This window comes from Anomalospiza imberbis, chromosome 14 (genome assembly GCF_031753505.1).
Source record: "Anomalospiza imberbis isolate Cuckoo-Finch-1a 21T00152 chromosome 14, ASM3175350v1, whole genome shotgun sequence".
Classification (NCBI taxonomy): domain Eukaryota; kingdom Metazoa; phylum Chordata; class Aves; order Passeriformes; family Viduidae; genus Anomalospiza; species Anomalospiza imberbis.
The window spans coordinates 8,306,218-8,325,092 of NC_089694.1; the positions used below are offsets into that span (position 1 = coordinate 8,306,218).

The 18,875-nt window shown below is 40.0% G+C and overlaps 1 protein-coding gene across 3 annotated transcripts in view; it reads left to right on the forward strand.

Moving 5' to 3' along the window:
* DOCK11 (dedicator of cytokinesis 11) overlaps positions 1-13,130 on the forward strand; it is a 77,970-nt gene extending 64,840 nt beyond the window's left edge. For all 3 annotated transcript variants that reach the window (XM_068204752.1, XM_068204753.1, XM_068204754.1), the window contains 9 exons: positions 1,378-1,484; positions 2,438-2,560; positions 3,421-3,534; positions 5,349-5,495; positions 6,347-6,557; positions 6,877-7,070; positions 7,523-7,623; positions 8,918-9,056; positions 11,546-13,130. In XM_068204752.1, coding sequence (XP_068060853.1) covers positions 1,378-1,484; positions 2,438-2,560; positions 3,421-3,534; positions 5,349-5,495; positions 6,347-6,557; positions 6,877-7,070; positions 7,523-7,623; positions 8,918-9,056; positions 11,546-11,668 — 1,259 coding nt within the window. In that variant the 3' untranslated portion in view covers positions 11,669-13,130. The remainder of the gene's footprint in view (positions 1-1,377; positions 1,485-2,437; positions 2,561-3,420; positions 3,535-5,348; positions 5,496-6,346; positions 6,558-6,876; positions 7,071-7,522; positions 7,624-8,917; positions 9,057-11,545) is intronic.
* Positions 13,131-18,875: the final 5,745 nt, after the last annotated feature.

Below are 18,875 nucleotides of genomic sequence, written 5' to 3' on the forward strand. Positions count from 1 at the left end.
ACTCAATATGATAATCAGAATTATTACTATAGGCAGTACAGAAAACTGTAGAATAAAGCAGTCAAAATTCAGTCAAGAAATGAGACTGTAGCCTAACCATACACTTATGTAGAGAACAGTCAGAAAAAAATGAGAGTTTTGTGGCTTAGTGCAAAATAGGAAGGAAAGACAGAGCTGTGTGTTCTCAAGTTACACCACATTGAAGGTTTTCTTTTAAATATCTATTCCACAGTTGATATATTGACCCCATTTCTCATTTCCCTGTAAGGGAGTAATTGTTGAAGTGGACCCTTAGCATCTCAGAAAGTTAAGGCTGCATGAAAGATGATTGCATACACTGCCTTGGCTGGAAAGTTCTTCAGTGCCCTGCTCAGGGGACTTGGAGTCCCTCCAAATTCTGTACTTTGTCTTGGCAAAGTGGGAAAAATCAGGACTTGTTCTTGTGATATATATGCACATTTCATATATGTGCACATATATGCACATTTCACATTTCATGGCTGCAGAGATGGGAGTATTAAAAGTTGACAATGTTTTATTTGTACACAAAGGCTGCTTACCACAAGTAGTGGTAAAGGAGAACTCCTAAAAGGGAAGAGGAACAAGTCCAAAGGAATATTAAATTAAGTTTGAACACTGAGTTATTTCTGTCACTGGCACTCTTTGCATTTACAGAGGCTGGAATGATTCAGTAAAGGCTGGACTACCCAAAGTTTTGGGGTGCCTAACTGTGCTTCCTTGCTAGGACTGTACAGTTCTGTGTGCTTACCACCCAGCTCTCCAGCAATAGCTGGATAGGGATAGAGTTACTTTTCTTCCTTGGTAGCTGGTGCTGTGTTTTGGATTCAGTGTGAGAGTAATGTTGACAAGACGTGGCTGCTTTGGTTGTTTCTCCGTAGCACTTACACTAAGCCAAGGACTTCTTCAGTGTCTCATGCTGTGCCAGTGAGGAGCTGCACAAAAACCTGGGAGGGAGAATAGCTGGGGCAGCTGACCTGAACTGGCCAAAGGGATATTTCACATCTCAGAATGTCATGCCCAGTGTATTAGCTGGGGGATTTACCTGGAAAACGGGCCAGTCTGGGAATGGTTTTGGCATTGGTCAGTAGTGATGAACACAGTTGTTCATCACTTGATTTTCTTGAGGTTTACATCTCTCTCCATTACTATTATTACCTTAGCTTACTTTGTTTCAATTATTAAATTCTTATCTCAACCCATGGGTTTTACTTCTTTTCCCCGATTTTCCTCCCCATCCCACCAGGGTTGAGTGGGGCAGTGAGTTGAGTGGTATTGATTTGCCAGCTCAGGTTAAAGTACAGCAGCATGACACATTTGAGATAATTTCACTAATCCATTTCCTTTTGTCTGCTGCAGAACTGTTTCCCAGTGGATGCACTGCCTTCAGGAAAATCACTCCAAACATTGATGAAGAAGGTGCAATGAAAGAAGATGGTGGCATGATGGATGTGCATTACAGTGAGGTGAGGTCCTGTACTGTGGATACAGGATATTTGATATCTGACTAGGATTTAGTTTTAGACTTCATTCACATGAGCTCTAACAAATTGCAGTTGTGCACTGGTATCTGGAAACAAGACTGTTCCACTCCAATTTCCTAAGAGAAATCTGCTCTGGAGAATTTTCTGTGTATGATTCAGACAGGTAAAACTGATGTAAGTTCTTGGTTCCTATGAAGAGCTTTTCTAGCACTGGGGCTGAAGAAGCAGCACCACCACGTTTGCCTGCTGTGTTACACAAATGCTAAAGTTGCCAGCACAGCTGGGTGTGGTGTTTCCAAGAACGGACAACATGAGGATAAGCTCTGCAAGGGAGAGGTCATCTTAGGGTCCCCCTGGAGTTAGGGCTGTTCTGCAGGTCACCGCGGTAGCAGAACAATGCAGAAACCCTAGCAAGGCATTGGGGAAGTGGGTAGATCCACCCATGAGTCATGAAGTCTCACAAGTACTTCAGCACCATCCCTGTGCAGCTGCCTTGGTTCAGCCACATGGCTGAGCAAGGTGGTCCTGCAGACCAGCTGCCCGTCCATAAAGGCTTGAGGATCCTTGGCATCACAGCCAATACTTGTTCCTTGATGTGTTCCTTAGTCACATACCTCTGATCTCCATACTCTCCCAGAGTTTTGCATTTTCCTGGGGGAGTAACTAAATAGCCAGGACATACTTGCTGGCTATTATGCTAATGGTTTACGAAGAATTAATGAACTTTTGAAAAATAACTTGTCCTTTTTCTTCTTCTTCCCCTTCCCTCTCCCCAAAATTTAGAATGCCTTTAGAAAGGCCAGGAATACACAGTGTTTAAACTTATGTAACTGCAATTACTTATTCTGGCATCTGATAGAAGTATCTGAAGTTAAAATGGTTTTATCTTCTAAGCTGGAGTGCCAGTAACACCACCCATTTGGTTGCTGTCATAGGAGGTCCTGGTGGAGCTGCTGGAGCAGTGTATAGATGGCCTGTGGAAGGCAGAGCGTTATGAAACAATTTCTGAAGTTTCCAAACTGATCATTCCTATTTATGAAAAGCGGCGTGAATTTGAGGTGGGTATTTTGAACTAGTTTGCATAGAGCAGGTAATTTTCGAGACTGCTAAGAAATAAAAAACAGGGGACTTTATTATTTTTGACTGAATTGGTGTCAGTAAAGTACACACTGTGCCTCGTTGTTGGTTATTAAAGAAACTAGTGAAAGCAGTGATCTGAAAGGTCATTATCAAGGCTAATGACATGGATGACTCATGTTTAGTGAATAATTACCACCTTCCTTCCTGTAAAAAACCCTATTGTCATTCCATATTCTCATCGAAGCTAGATTCTTTTTGAGACCTGAGGTTTTTAAAGGTTAAAAACAGAATGAGAGCAGTTCAAGGAAAGGACTGGATCTGTGGGTACTTCAGTGGCAAGTGGAGAGGAAGGAAGGAAGCTGTTCCCAGCCTTGCTCCTTCCCACCACGTGCTGTGGCCTGTGCTTCAGCTTAATACTGGTCCCCTTTCCCTGCCTCTGCCATGACAGAACATCCAGCCATATAACTGAACCTGGGGGGAAGCCTTACCTCGACCTAATTTTTTCATTGTAAAGCTGTTTTTAGTAAAAAAAAGACTTTTTGGGTAAAATATTGCCAGCTGCTCTGCGTGTGAAGGCTCAGTCAGGAAACACACTGAGACAGTGCAGTCTGTGTTCTCTCCAGGGGCAGTGATGTTACTGCCGTCTGTGCTATGCTGCAGACCTGACACTGAGCATCTACTTAAAACCAGGTTTTTCAAACAAGACTCATGAGTTCAACCTCTTTAGAAATTAAGGTTTCAATTCTCCAGAGGATTGTGTTCAGGTATCTCAGAAGCTGCTAGAATGTGCTGCTTGGAAAATCCTGCTTTCCTCATAATGTTAAAATCTGATTTCCAGAAACTCACCCAGCTGTACAGAACACTCCACGGAGCATATGCTAAGATATTGGAAGTAATGCACACAAGGAAGAGGCTTCTTGGAACCTTTTTCAGAGTGGCCTTTTATGGACAAGTGAGTATATACACTGGCTTGCCAGCTGCCCTTCACCAGGCATCCTGGCCCCAAAAGCTGCTGCTCTGTCAGACCTGGAGTTGAAAAGCTCCTCTGCTGCAGCCACCAGTGTGCCTACATGAGTGTTTTGGTGTTGCACTCTGGGGATGAGGGTTTGTATCTTTTTCCAGGAGCACTTGATTTATTATAAAGTTTATGATTCTGCTGGTAGGCTTTTCTTAAAACAACTCAGCAGTTAGGAAATGCCTTAGAGGGTCCAGAAAACGCTGAGGGTTTTTTTGTAATTATGGTTACTGTAGGTTCCACAGACATAATTTAGGGTGTATAGTATCTAACTAGTAACAGCATATAACTATAACCATAGTATATACACACTAGTAGTGACAGACATTTTTTTCTACAGGAAAATGCTGCTTGCTTCTGGGTATTAGCAAAGTAAAAGGTTATGAGAGAAGCTGGAGGCAGAATATCAGTGTTGATTACACACATGTAGAGATAGGTAGCACTTGTGTTAGCTGAGGTAGCTGAAAACTGAATAAGATCTGGGGCTCAGAGTCCCAGGAAGCAACATGATCTTATCATATCTCATCGAAGTCTTCTGAGTTTAAAAGCAGTTGTGGTTTTATTTTTTTTTCTCCACCTATAGCAGTTAATGAGGTGTAATACCCTCATGTCCCTTCTGTCTCTGAACAACCTGCTTCTGCTTGTGGACTCATAAACAAGGGGAGGTGCAGGACCCCTCTTTAGGAAACATCATGTAAATTATATAAGCCTTGCCTTTCTTTATTCCTTCTTTTAGAGGAGATGATGAATTCCCCTGAAACCATCATGGGTTTGTACCTTTGAATGTCACTGTCACAACATATCAGAGCAGTGACTTTTGCTGCAGCAGACATGCATTTTGTATTTACCCTCATCTTCTCTGTAACTCTGGATGTGTAAAAAGTAAATAAGGTTAGCAACAGATAAAAGGAAACAACTACTAGCTTAGTTTTCCAGAAGTTGGAAATAACTGGATTAGCCCTTAAAATTGAGCTGCGTAGCATCCTGGCAAACAGTACTTGATCCAGTTTTGCACTTTGAAGCTTTTCTGGCTTTATATTCCAGCTACACACAGATAGTTTAATGTTGTGTCACAAGTTCTAACTGGAACAGCTTGCCAAAGGATGAAGTTCCCATGCTGTTTCCATTATGGGCAAGACTGGTGATGCAAGCACAGCCTTTGATGTGTTTTGGTCTCCATTTACAGTAAAAACACCAAATCCTGCTTCCCTGAACACAAGAGGAATTAAAGCACAGGAAACACATTTCTTTTTTTATTGCTTAAAGTCTCTTGCAGCTTACACAAATTTCTTAATTTCAGACTGTTCCTGTGGCTCTGCTGCCAGGGCTTCCTCAACTCACATATCTTTCTGCTCCTTCTCTGTACCTTGTTTTTGTGGTTTTTTTCTCCTGCCTATCTCTTTCCAACCTTCTAAAAGGTCAAATGCTGGCCAAACCATCTTCCACATAGTTTAGATTTCTCACTGATTGTACTCAAGTAATGATGCATTGTGTTTGTGTTGGTTGAAGAATTTTTTTTTTAGACCATTTTTTAAAGGAAGCTTTAAACAGGCAAAGTTCAGTGAGACTTTGTGAGCCATAGCCTTCCAAAACTTTTTGGCTTTCTGAAATGTTAGTGGAAGCTTGCTTTACAAGCAGCAAATCTAAGATTAAAGTTTTCCAAATGAAGAAACACAGCTATTACTCATTGTTTTGTTTTGTTTTGTTTTGTTTTGTTTTGTTTTGTTTTGTTTTTGTGTGGTTAATGCCAGACATTCTTTGAGGAAGAAGATGGGAAGGAATACGTCTATAAGGAGCCCAAACTGACAGGCCTCTCGGAGATCTCCTTCAGACTTCTTAAACTTTATGGAGAAAAATTTGGGTCAGAGACTGTAAAGATTATCCAGGATTCTAATAAGGTAGAGTTAAACTGCACACTCTGTGGAGCTGAAGGAAGATGACAGAGCATCCCTTCCTTCTGCCAGTGGGAGGGGAAGAATGAGCCCTCTCCTCCGCCCTCTTACAAACACCTTGCTTCCAATTGCCCCATGCTCCTGTGTGTGGACATGTTGCACAGCTTGACAAGTGCTGGTGCTGCTGTGGCTCCCAGGTGTGAATTATGAATGGAAACTGCAATCCCCATTGCACTGGCCTTGTTGGAGGCATTAGAAACCAGCACAGAGCATCAGGTGACTGGAAGCGGAGTTGCTTCTTGTTGCTTTGATGCTGCAAGTCTGACAGAAAATCTCTTGGGGCCTTGCAGCCTCAGCTCCTTTCTTTTCATATGGAATACTTACTTATGCTCCCTGCAAGAGCTGTGCACACCCTTAGGCTGCAGTGGGATATGTCTGGGTTACCAAAGACAGTGCTGGTGATCCCAAAGCTGGTTTAGTGCAAGCCTGCAGGTTTGGCTGGCCCAGCACTGCATGAGCACTGGATCACAGTCTGGAAACTTTGTGGTCATTAAAAGGACTGAGTAGCTCAGGCCTGTGCTGCGTTGATGGATCAGGGGGCGTGGCTGCCTGCTGCAGGAACAGCTTGTTTGGCACCAAGTGATGTATTTCTTGTGCCATACCTCCTTTCTTACGTGCTGGTGGATGGTCTAGACATACCAGCTGAGGGCAAAACGAGTGTTTGGCGTGTCATTGGCCTTCCTGCAGTGAGGCCAGATCAGCAGGAAATTCTTTAAAATCAGATCCCAGTGAATAGATTAGCCAATTATCACTTATTGACCTTTGCTTCTCCTGTGAGTAACCCTCTTATTTCATAGGTCAACATTAAAGACCTTGATCCCAAGTATGCTCATATTCAAGTGACTTATGTGAAGCCCTACTTTGAAGACAAAGAGATGTCTGAAAGAAAAACTGAATTTGAAAGAAATCATAATATCAATAGATTTGTATTTGAAACTCCTTACACTTTATCTGGAAAAAAGCATGGCAGTGTGGAAGAGCAATGTAAAAAAAGGACCATTCTAACTAGTAAGTACAAATATCTGAACATGAGACAGTATCAGTAACTATTAGGAGACTGTTCTAGCTCATGAAAATATTCCAGAGGTGTGACAAATTCTCTCAGCTTAATCAGAATTGTGACATAATATTCTGGTTGGGTGGGGAGTTTACCTTGTGTTTTATGTGCACATTTTTACAGATTAAAAAGTCTTCCTGGTGAATTATAGCCTTGTTTGGGATTTCACATCCCCAGGGGCAAGAATCTGCCTGTATATGTTCTATGAAGAGTACTCCTATGTGCTGCATGACTTTTCAATCTATACATTTCCTTTGCTGTTTCTGCTAGCTTTGAACTCCTTTCCATATGTTAAGAAGAGAATTCCGGTCAATTATGAGCATCAGGTTAATTTAAAGCCAATTGATGTCGCTACTGATGAAATAAAGGACAAGACAGCAGAGCTGCAGAAACTCTGCAGCTCTGCTGGTGATGTTGACATGATCCAGCTGCAGCTCAAACTGCAGGGCTGTGTCTCTGTGCAGGTCAGTGTTTGACGTCTGTTCAGAATTGCATTTCCATGCACGGCTCGGGGTGAGGCATGGTCACAACACAGTTACTTTCCAGCTACCCGGGCTTCAGGGCTGCAGCCTCCAGCACAGCCTCCCTGTCATGTTCAGTGCTGAACATGCAGCTGGCTCGTGGGAAAAACATTTCCTCCAGTGTTGTTTACAGTGTCAAGTCCAAGTGTAATTGCACATTAATTAACCATAAGTAACTGCTGAAATATACTTAAGTATTGAAGATTGTACTGTAAGGATCAGGCCCAAAGAGCCATTTTGTGAGCCTGGCTTCTCCAGCTGGATGAGTGACCGTAGGACTTAGACTGTGCTGCTTTTCCACACAGAAATAAGAGGAAAATATGAGGAAACAAACTTGATATCTCTTTTTATCTCAGCAGGAGTTCTAGCATAAATTATTTCTTCTTTCATTCTAGGTTAATGCTGGTCCTTTGGCCTATGCCAGAGCTTTCCTAAGTGACAGCCAGTCCAGCAAATATCCTGCTAAGAAGGTGAATGAGTTAAAAGAAATGTTCAGGTAGGATTTCTAATGTAATAAAAACTAGCATCTGGCTGGAAGATGGTACCTGCTCTGATTATGTTTTTGTCTGTCTTCAAACTCAGCAGATGCTGGACACTTAAATATGTCTCAAAAAGACCCAAGTCTCATGGGGTTGTGGGTGCTCACACATATGAAAAAAGCCAATGAAATTATATCTATCAAAATTATATATATCAAGATGCATATTCCCAAGTCCAGGGCTGTGCTCTCCATGGAGAGATCTGCTTGAGCACTTGCTTCAACAGTTTGTGTGGGTTTGTCATATTATCACATTGAAGTATGTTTGAAAACCAGAGATTTGACAGTCCAGGGGCTCAAGGGTCTTTGATATTGTGCATTGTTTGCCAGTTTTTCCAAGGGGATTTTTTGCTAGCTAATGATGAACTTGACATATTTTAAAGCAAATCCTTCCCAGTTTATGGTGGAAGAGCACTGTTCTTGTTTCTGTTGCTAATTTCTGAAACTGTGTGACTTGCATAGGTGTTTTTCCAATTTCTGTCCCTTAGGGTAAGTTTTACCTCCCACTTGAAAGTGTCCCCCTAGATATGATTAGGCAACTCTTGTTTCACCTCAGTATGATGAGTCTTTGCCACACTTTTTTCTGGACCTCTCAGGTGCAAGCAGCTGTCCACCAGCCCTGCATTATTTACTTTGTGCTGGTGACTCCCATTTCACCATTTCGCCATTCTTGTTGTATGAAGAAAGCAGCATTTGGGCCAGTCCCATTCTGCTTCTGTGTACCAATTAACCTGGCAATCAGGGAGCAGTCCTTGAAAACGTGCCATGCATGGTTTTACTTTCCAGCCTTGCAGGGCAAGCACAGTCTCCATTTCAGCTGTGAATGTATTTTTATTGAGTTTTATAAAAAAGGAAAATATGTGTGTTAAGTGAAGCAAAGAATGAATAACAGACCTCAGAAAGAGCATTACAGCTCCCCATGGTGCGAATTTCCTTGTGGAGGCAGTCTCTGCTGTCAGGAGCTGACCTCTGACAGCCCTGCTGTGCCACACGCAGCCAGCCCTGCAGGACTGGTTGTCCCACCTAGTGAGGATCCAGGCTCAAGGGAGCTCCAGCAGAAAGCCCAATACCTGTGTTGCAGTCCCTCTTCATTCCCTGATTCACTGTGCCAGGGATACCCCTGGAATGTCTTGCCCCAGACACTGGAGAAAAGGGGGTGGGAAATAATGAGATTTGCCTGTCTGTTCAGTTGCTTGCTTTGATGGAAGACTGGACTATTGTAATGCCCCAAGTTCATTCCTTTCTTCTCCAGGAAGTTTATCCAAGCCTGTGGAATTGCTCTGGAGCTCAACGAGCGTCTCATTAAGGAGGATCAAGTGGAGTACCATGAGGGGTTAAAATCAAACTTTCAGGATATGGTGAAAGAGCTTTCTGACATCATCCATGAGCAGGCATGTACTGCACATCGGGAGCCCATGGAGGTGGCTCTCTGTGCTTGAAAACTGACTAAGCTGAAATCTGGCTGGGAACTGAAAACAGGATCACTTCTCACGTTCTGTAGCCAAAGATAAACGGGCGAGTGAGCGAACATGAAAATTAAGCAGTAGAGTTGGTGGATTGCTAAAACTGCTTTCTGTTGACTAAAAGTCTTGGCCTGATGTTGGTATTCAGAGTGCTGCAAGGTGGAGTCTTCAGTGACACACCACTGCCTGCTGTGGTCATCAGAAATCCTATGCCATGTTCTGCATCATGTTTGAAAATTATCACAGGTCAAAGTTCTCTGGCAGAATTTCCCTTTCCTCAGTTATATCCAGCTTATGGGGTTTTATTAAATGTTACTTTTCCTTATATATGTTTTCTTATAATTTTTGCCTAATGCCAACATGCCATTTATATGCACTGTTAAAATTTGTGCTAGTTTATCTGATCTATGATTTTATGTTTTCTTGGATCTTTCTAGGAAAATACATTTGAATAGTAGTATCAGAGAGGTGAGAGATTCAAAGAGCAGTTGTACTTCTGTCTAGTATTATGCTGTGAAATTAGATGAAAATTGTCTTTCTGAAGTAATTTCCATGCCTCTGCTCTTTAATTTTGCCTTCATTATGACAAAAGAAAGCTTATAGATTTATAGCATCAAGGATATAAAATCAACAGTACAGACTGCATTGTGGTCCACACAACTTGAAATTTAGAAGAATGCTTTCAGGATCTCCCAGTTTGTCATAGTCCTTGTGTGACTATGAATTAAATATGCAACATATTAACTCACTAAAAACGGATAGGCAAATTCCACAGTCAGGTGAGTAGTTCACACTAAGTGAAAAGTCTGCAAATGGCAAAATAATACAACTGCACCAGGCTGCTGTTTGTAATAAAGTTAATTCACAATCAAATAATGCTTATGGGAATCAGAGTCTTGTTATAGAATAGTACAATATCATTTCAGGGAAACAGTCTCATGATGGGGATGAATTTTGTTGTAGGAGTGTAAGGGTGGATCCATCTGAGAGTGACTGCTGCATTCCTATTGCTTTTGTTAGATTCCCCTTCTATTCTGCTCGTAGCCACCATTGTTTTGGTGTGTAAACTATTGATTTTGCACATTTGCCACACTAGTTTATTTCGTTGCCACTGCCTGCATACTCCAGCACTGAACTTTGCTCAGAGAGGCTTGTTCATAAGAGCTGCCTGCCACCTGCTTACTCTAAGCTGTTTGCCAGTGCCAAGACATCTAATTTGCATGCAGCTGCTGAAACTTTTGTGGCTTTTGAATTTTGCAATAGTCAAATCAAAAACAAACCACTCAGTCCTGCACAGTCAAATTACAATAGCTAAGATTATTTTAGCACAAAGAAGCATTATTAAAACACACCCCTTGCTACCTCAGTTGATTTATCCACTGCTGTGTTGTCTTGGCTTAATGGGCAAAGTATGACTGAAATGTCCAAGTGAAGGGCTCCCTGGGAAGGATATACTCTTCACTTTCTTCTAATAGCTCAAAAGGCAGCTTAAAATACCATGCTTATGAACACTGTTATTCGTAGTTGCACAACATTATGTACAACAGCTGACTCGAACTTTTCATTGCCATCAAATGACCTAATATCTAACAAATTCAACCTAATGGAATAAGTTTTCTTATTTTGCAACATTACTCAGTTAAATGTAAAAAGTATAGTGCATTAACTTAGGGTTCTCACTGCAAACAACATATGCTTTTCTATATATTGTCAGTGTCCTAAAGCAGCACAGGCAGTGCCCTTCATTTGAGCTGCAAGAGCAGATGGGTAGTCACTGGGTCAGCCTCTGACCAATTTACAGATCTTTTAAGCTACAATGTAAACACAAAAAAATTATAAACTGCAGCTGAACAGGTCCAGGAAATTCCAGAGACTGGCAGAAAGCTGGATGTCCAGAGGCTGTTTATGATGGCAAGTGATCTCAGTTTCACTACTGCAATTTCAACTAACTTGACTGGTGAACCACGTGGTGAAAATAAATACACAGTCAGCTCTGCCATTCCAGCTGGATCCTGTGCTGTCAGGGTGTCCTTCAGGCTGCAAAGTACAAAACCTGGACACAGAGGTAGTGAGTGTCTTTGGGATTTAGCTGCATGTACTCTCCATGCTCACAAAAAAACCTATTAGAATTCTGTTACTGTTGAGACATAATAAAAAATTGCTATACAGAGAACTGTTTCTTTCCCGCAGTGCATAGTTGTAACTAAAAGTGATCCAGTAAGAGACAGAATGGTGTATGTATTAATGCTACAGAAATCACTAAACTACTCTTCTTTCTCATTTCTTCGTTATGCTGCCTTTGTGAAACAGCTTTGAAGACAAGGTTGGATATCTCTTTTGCATACCTTTTTAAACAGCTTCATTATCATAATGAAGTGAAACCTGTACTGAATTTATGATTGTTTTGCTTTGTTTAGATCTATCATGAAGACACAATGCATTCACCGTGGATGCAGGACTCCCTCCATGTCTTCTGTGCGATCAGTGGAACCTCTGGTGATGGAAGTTACTGCTCACTCAGACCCACTGCTGACATATAAGCATATCAGTCATATTTTACAGAGCCTCCTCAGGAATTCTTGGAACTGTACAAAGGATGTTTAAAACCATCCATGATGAGCAAAGATTGAATTGCAGAGTGGTTTGGTTTGTTTTGCTTCGTTTTTTTTTTTTTTTCCCACAAAAAAAGTTGCCATGCTTTCAAACAGGGTGCTTGCTTATTTTGCTGAGCAACATTGAAAGTGCCTGGACATTGCACCACTGTGCTTGTTTTCTACTATTTTTTTTAAGCTAAATGAATAACAGGACATGGAAAGGCAATTATCTAAATACGTGTTGAATTGCTGAACTATGAATTGAAACGATGACGTACTGTGTAAAGTTGTACAATGGAATATAATAAAATGTAAAACTACTTTGTAAATAGAAGGACTATAGAGTATATAGAAATTAGCATTATATCATATTTGCTGCTAAAAGCTTTGTTGGACAGGGGACATGAAGGAGAAATTGTATTTACTGGTAAGAGACCTTTCTCTTCTAAAAAGTGACTTGGGGTCCACATACCCCTATTGCACTCAACGTCAGTAAACTTGCCCTAGTCTGGAATAATAAAACCTAAGTCAGAAATTACAATTTGCATACATCCTCAGAGCAGATATTTCTAAAGTAATCTCCATGAAAGTTGAGTTTACTGTAGCTGCAAGAGAGGATGCATTGTAGTCACTGAGAGCAAACCTGAGAGATGTGTCATTTCATACGAGTTTTCTCCTGCTTGCCACTCATGGGCTCACACAGATATAAACTCTGAGAACAGCTTAAATTGAGTTGGAAATTATAATGTGCTTTAATAACTTTTGGAAAAAATTCTAATAATTGGAGAGATGTGTTTAAAACTTGCAGCACATCAAATTAACTTACACAAAATTGAGGGATTTGTTAGCACCACAAGTCATGCATGTTCCCTCCTGTTAAGCAGATTTGTTCTCTGAAAGCTCATTTTTTTGTCTGATAGGTGATTAGAGAAAATGTATTTTCCAGAATTCTTTTATTCCTTCTTCCCCTTCCCAAAGCTTTCATACATTTTCTGCCTCTTTTTTAATAACACGCTTCAGATTCAGGAAGAAGAACACAGTTCAGTAATTCTTTTATCCAGCAACATTTTTAACATCCGCGTTTTTCAAAATCCTATCAATTGTAAATATGGTTCCAGTAGTTCTTACGGGAAGGGTGGGAGTTTTAAGGATACGTAACAAAATGCCATAATAAAAGGACTCCAGCTGGGTATTTAGCTTGGCTGTAGTGTCTATGAAATGTAAAGCTTCTAAATCTTTGTGGCAAAAATTATCTTCAAATAGTAACTGGACCACATTTCAAAATGTTTATTATGCATGATTCTAAATACCTACAATTATTTGTATTCCGAGGAAATAATGTTGTGATCCATAAATTCACCCATTAGCTGTTTCAAGCAAAATACAGATGTGCCTGTAACAAACCAGCTACATTTCTGCTTCCACGTGCTTTTGTGCCAGACAGGCTCTAAATTTAGCACAAACTTTCAGTAAGAGGAAGAGACATTAGTGTGTGTAAATATGGTTAGCACCTTCCTCATTGTTACCTTTCAACAAACAATATTTAAAAGCACACAGTGAGAGTTTTCCAAATTACTTTACGAAGAGGTGTGAAGCTCATTAATAGTTAATCCAATACAATATATTTTTGAAGCTAATTGACCTCTAAATATCAGTAGTAAAGGCATATCTTGACTACAGTCACCAGATGTATGAGATACAGACATTCAAATGCTCTTGCACTGTAGCTCTTTCAAATACTACAGGTAACCTAAATAGTTTTCCTGGATTTGCAGGGAGATCCTTATGCATGTTTTTTGATGTCTTTAATGTTCTGAGATGATATTGTTGGCTGAATTTTAAATTTCTATTCCTTATTTTTACTGGAATTCCAGTGGAATTCTTACTTGTATCTTCAGATGTCTTTAAAGGTCCAAGATGAATTTTTGTCTGAACTTCTGAAGCTGTTGATATTGAAGTTGTTCTGTCATTTCACTGTCATATACTGGAAAGCTGTCACAGTAATTTGGCCAAAAAATAAGTGCTTCATATCAGTCCAATTAGAATATATACAGTCACTGCATTTCAGAAGATACACTTATTTGCAGCTTTAATGAATTACAAAAATGATACACCCTAAGGATTAGCCTTTCTCCTGATAAATAATTTTTCTGGATTTTCTACAGAAAAATCTCCTTTTTACATAGGTTATAAAAAGACTAGTAACAAATCAACTTGTTTTTTGTTTATGTATTCACACATCTATAAAGGATGAGGAGTGGCCACTATTTTACAGCTGTTTTTAGACAATGGAACCAAGAAGATGATCACATTTTCTCTATCTATTCTTTTCTTACTTAATTTTCCCAGTTTGGAGAAATCCTCCAGATCTTTTCCTTTTTATGACTGAAAGAGCTTAACTCACAGATCTATTTGGAGATTGTACTATATATGTGCCTGTTTTATGTAGCTGATACTCACATTGGGTACATCATATCTGCTCCCTGTTTGAGAAGAATAGAAATGTCTGTTGTTCATTAACATTTTTTATTTTCTTATATTGCCTAAGGAATGGTAGGATTTTTTTAGTCTTGAAAAATTAGTGGAACACACTTCGAATGACATCCTGGCACACGCTCTTTCTATACCTCAGTTTGGCTACATTATGTATTTTATTTGCATGCCTCTAATTATTTTTTCTGCAAAACTGCTGTGTAACACATCAAGTCTTCAGAATGGATGCCTTGGTAATTTTGCATAAAAGGAAAAGAAATAGGATGAAGTATCTGTGAGGATTAAGAGGAGTTGGATATTCAAAGTATCAGGATTGGTTTGGATAATGGGATGTGTCAGAGCCAGTTGGTTTACAAATAGGACATACAAGGCAGCAAAGGATCTGCCAGAATTTTATGTACAAGAACTTGCTTTTAGAGATTTACCAAGTAAGCAAAGTATACACATTTTCTCTCTTGGACCTACTGCTTTTTTCTCTGCAGAGGGATTAGAAAGTATTGGTTTAAGAAAAAAATAACCTCAGAGCTCCATTTCCTCTCCCCCAAAAAATCTGGAATGAAGAACTTACTGCAGAAAATTATGTATTTTTACATATTATTTGATGTTCTAATCTTCGTCTGATATCAGGACTTTTCATGAGATAGGCCAGCAAATGAAAAGTCATGGATGAGAGAATATCTGTAGTGTGTAACATTTGGTTTTGTTCTAGAAGACCTTTGAACATACACAACATGGTATTTTGATATTGAATAAGACTTTACATAACATAATGCCTTTGTCTTAAAGTAGGTAAAACATGTTTGTTTTCCCTTTCTAAAGATACCAAATGCCAGGGATTCCACATTATGATTTGAGTAACATGGCCCAAAAGTACTGGAGAGAAACACGGGTGGAAATTATGGGCTCAAAAATTTAATAGAAATGAAATTACATCTTACCCAATTTACCAACTTGAGGAGAGTAGGAGCACTGTGTACAGCTAATTCTTATGCAACCAGACTGTAGTACTGAAGCATGGACAAAACGACTCTCCAACTAAGTACAGTTGAAAAGAGAGGTATTTATTACAGCACCGGACGCATGTGGAATATTTTCCAAAGACATGCACAAAGAGTTGCAGACTCCTGCTTTCTATTTATACAGAAAAGGTTTTACATATTCACACAGTTTCTAAGGACACATAATACATAATCATTACCTGCCTGCACTGTATTATAATCAGCTGAATATCCATTACGGCTGTGCAGTTGTGTTCTCTTAATTGGGGCGGTGGGATTTTGAAATAAGGGAGTGGGTGTGTGAGAGGAAGAAAGCTGTATTCCTCATGGTGAACTCTTCACACATGGCCAGTTGGCAGGATTTTTGATCTGCTGGTCACAGTCCAAACCTCTTCTCATTCTTAGAAGTCAGTGGTATTTATGACTCCTGCACTCTTACAATACTTCATATATCACCTGTCATTCCCAACTTTGTTTCAGTTATCCCCACCTGGTATCAATTAGTTTCCTTGTTAAGCTCTAATCACAGTATATGATCTTTGCTAACTACATTTCTAACTTAACCCCTTGACTCAGTATTTCAAATAATATGCTTGCGCCAAGCAGTGGCGAACCAATTGTGATATACATATAATTTCAGCTGGATGTAATTTACTCTCTTCTCATGCAAATCTAACACCTGCTCCTCCATAATCATAACAGGAGTGCTTTTATCCTGCATGTTGTACCTATGAGTGTTGTACTAGCCCTCTAGTACTAGTTTAACCTTTTCTGTGTGAAAGAACAGCACCTCCCATTTGCCTCGGTTCTTAACTGCTGTACTGGACACAGAGGATGAACAGAGCTGCTCAAGAGCTTCCTGAGACCAGCCATCTTTTTACTTCCCTTTTCTTGAATAATGAATAATTTTGACAAGAACACAGGGGAAAAAAGTCACATTGCAGTCAAGTTCGGAGTTTATTCCAGGTCAAAAGAAAAGACTAGAAAAACAAGAAAAATAAGTGTTTCAATAACCATGTTTTGCCTAGGATTTTTTTTAATAGTTTTTTTTTTTTTCATTTCACAGAACAGGGTGAGTGATCAGAAGCTAATTCCACTGTAAGATTCATGGGACTAAACCCTAGTGCACTGAGCTATCACATATGCACCCTCTAAAGAAGATTACCAAAATAAATCTTCAAACACAGAAGTACATCAAATGAAATGGTGAAAACTAAATTATTCAGCAAGAAATAGAAGATGTTGACTTAAAAATCCTGAAGGAGCATGAGCGCCACAATATCCACATCAGAGAAATCCCAAAAATATGATTCATGAGGAAAACAAAGACAGTCATACACACAAATTTATCATTAGAAACAAGATGTGAATCACAAGTAAGGAAATGTTCCAGCAGATCACCCTACTTTCCTAAAAAAATACTCAGTAAGTTTATGGTTGGGTTTTTGCTGTGTTCTGAAGTTACAATCTTCAAACCCAGACTTTTGCTCTTTGGGAATGTAGTAATTGTTGCTATTCTTCACCTAGCTCAACCTATAAGGTGGTTAGAATAATGTACATGCCTGGGCAGCTGAACCAGCTCTAACGTGATGTAATGTACGTCAGGTGTAATTGTTATTTACTTCATCAGAGGATAAAGAACAAACTGCTTTTTCTACTTTGTCTTTTGAGGCTTCTGTGTGGAGGTCTTGCAAGCCTTGGCCAAAAAGCTGTAAAACCAGGCTTATGCCCTGCCTCCTTTGGTGAGTAAAGGAGTTACTCCCTTGCCAAGTAAGTAGGTAAATCAAATAGATCTTGATGCTTAGGGAATAGTGAGCAGAAAAGTTGATGCATGGGCTTGAATAGAATTTATTAGAGGGGAAGAGACAACATTTGTACAAACATGATTGGTTCCATGTCCACCCAAAAGTGCTTTTCAAAGGAGGTAGATCTTATTCCACAGAATTTCTCATTTCCAGCAGGGCTTGGGCAGCAGTTCAGAGTTTGCAGAGTTCATGTCTATTGTGAACATGTATCACAAAATTCTAGATGTCCCCAAAGAACACAGAACAAAGAACACAACAAAGGTCAAGATCTGAGGAGTTGTGTGAGTCAGATTGGGTTTTTTTCAACACATTTTTGGATTTTTGTGCCTCAGATCCAGCTGTCTTCTATTTGAGTCCTTTTTTGAACTGACTCCAGCCATCTTCTGAAAAGCCTGTAATTATTTTGGCTGAGACCTAAAGTATTGACAGAAGCTGCTGCAAAATCAGAAAGGAGAAATCTCAACATTGGTATGGAACAACTTCTGGTCCCAAAAGCGACCATTCCGTGGCCCTGTGCTGCTAATAATCATCGCTTCTTGCTGGACTTAGTAATTATGCAGGCACACCAGGCATTGGCACAATTTCTTAATATGATTTAGGGAACATGCACAGGAAAATGGTTGGATTTTTGTTTTCTTGCATCTGCAAACTCACTGCATGCCCCCGCAATCACTGGCTTTGTTTGTATGTGTGGAAAAGGCAGGAGCACACAGCCAAGGGCAGGTCAGTAAGATCATTGTAAATCAGTTTATACCAAACTTGAAGCCATACCCCAAGTACCTGTTCAACAGATCATTTGAAAGGTTCCTCAGGTGTGTCTATACAAGTTCCAGTCACCACAGCACAGGTGCATTGGCTCACAAGAACATAAACGAGCATGAGATTTGCAACAGAAAGCTGCAGGACAGGACTAAATGAGATTGAGAAATGGGAAGTCTCTTGTAGGTGGCAGGGATCAAAGGCTCTGGCAGCAGTTCTGATTGCCATGAATTGGGATGGGAATATGACAACGAGTTGAGCATTCAGAGAGAAGGGAGAGAGAGAGAGGGGAAAAACATTTCAGCTGTGCACAGTGTTGATGGACGGGCAGCCAAAAGCAGTGAACGATTGCATGTGTGCTTGGCATTGGCTCTCCTGGGAGATGGAGTGGACAAAACAGAAAGAAGGAAGGAAAGAAAACATCAGCAAGGAAACTGAAACCGAGAGAAGGGTTGCTTGGATCAGCTCTACTCTACAAATGTCCTCACAAGCAGGCATAGTCCATGCTTGCTCAAATTGCACAACCTGATCTCCGTCACACAGCTTAAATGTTCCACATCCTGGAACTTTAAACTACATGTTTACTTGATTGTAATTGCAGGTCCTTGGGCACTTTTTAAGGGCAACTAGAAGTCTTCTTATTTCACAGGGAAACAAAAAGGCAGAAAAGCAAAAAAAGCCCAACATTAACACAGGATATTCCCCACCCTGTCATAAAAAGGTCCACTTCCCTTTTTCTAGAATGAGTGTCTAAAAAGCAGATGAACTCTTGCAAAACTCAGGAGCTGAGTAAATGATGAAGCATTTTGTTGGGCTAGGACTAAGTTATTTTTACTAACTATTTTAACAAATTTTGGTTTGCCTTGAAAGTCAGCCAAGTTTCCTCCCTGCTGGATCTTTACTATTCTTAGAATACCTGTATTTGGGTGGTAACTAGGACCAAGATTGCTAGCTACCACAAAATTCTGGTTCAGAAGGAAAAGTTTTGTCCCAAATATTTTATTCTCCTGAAATTCATCAAAATAGCACTTATGTCCTATTCCTAGTTCTGGAAAAATTTTGGAAAACTTGCTGCATCACACCCATTAAAAAATGTGA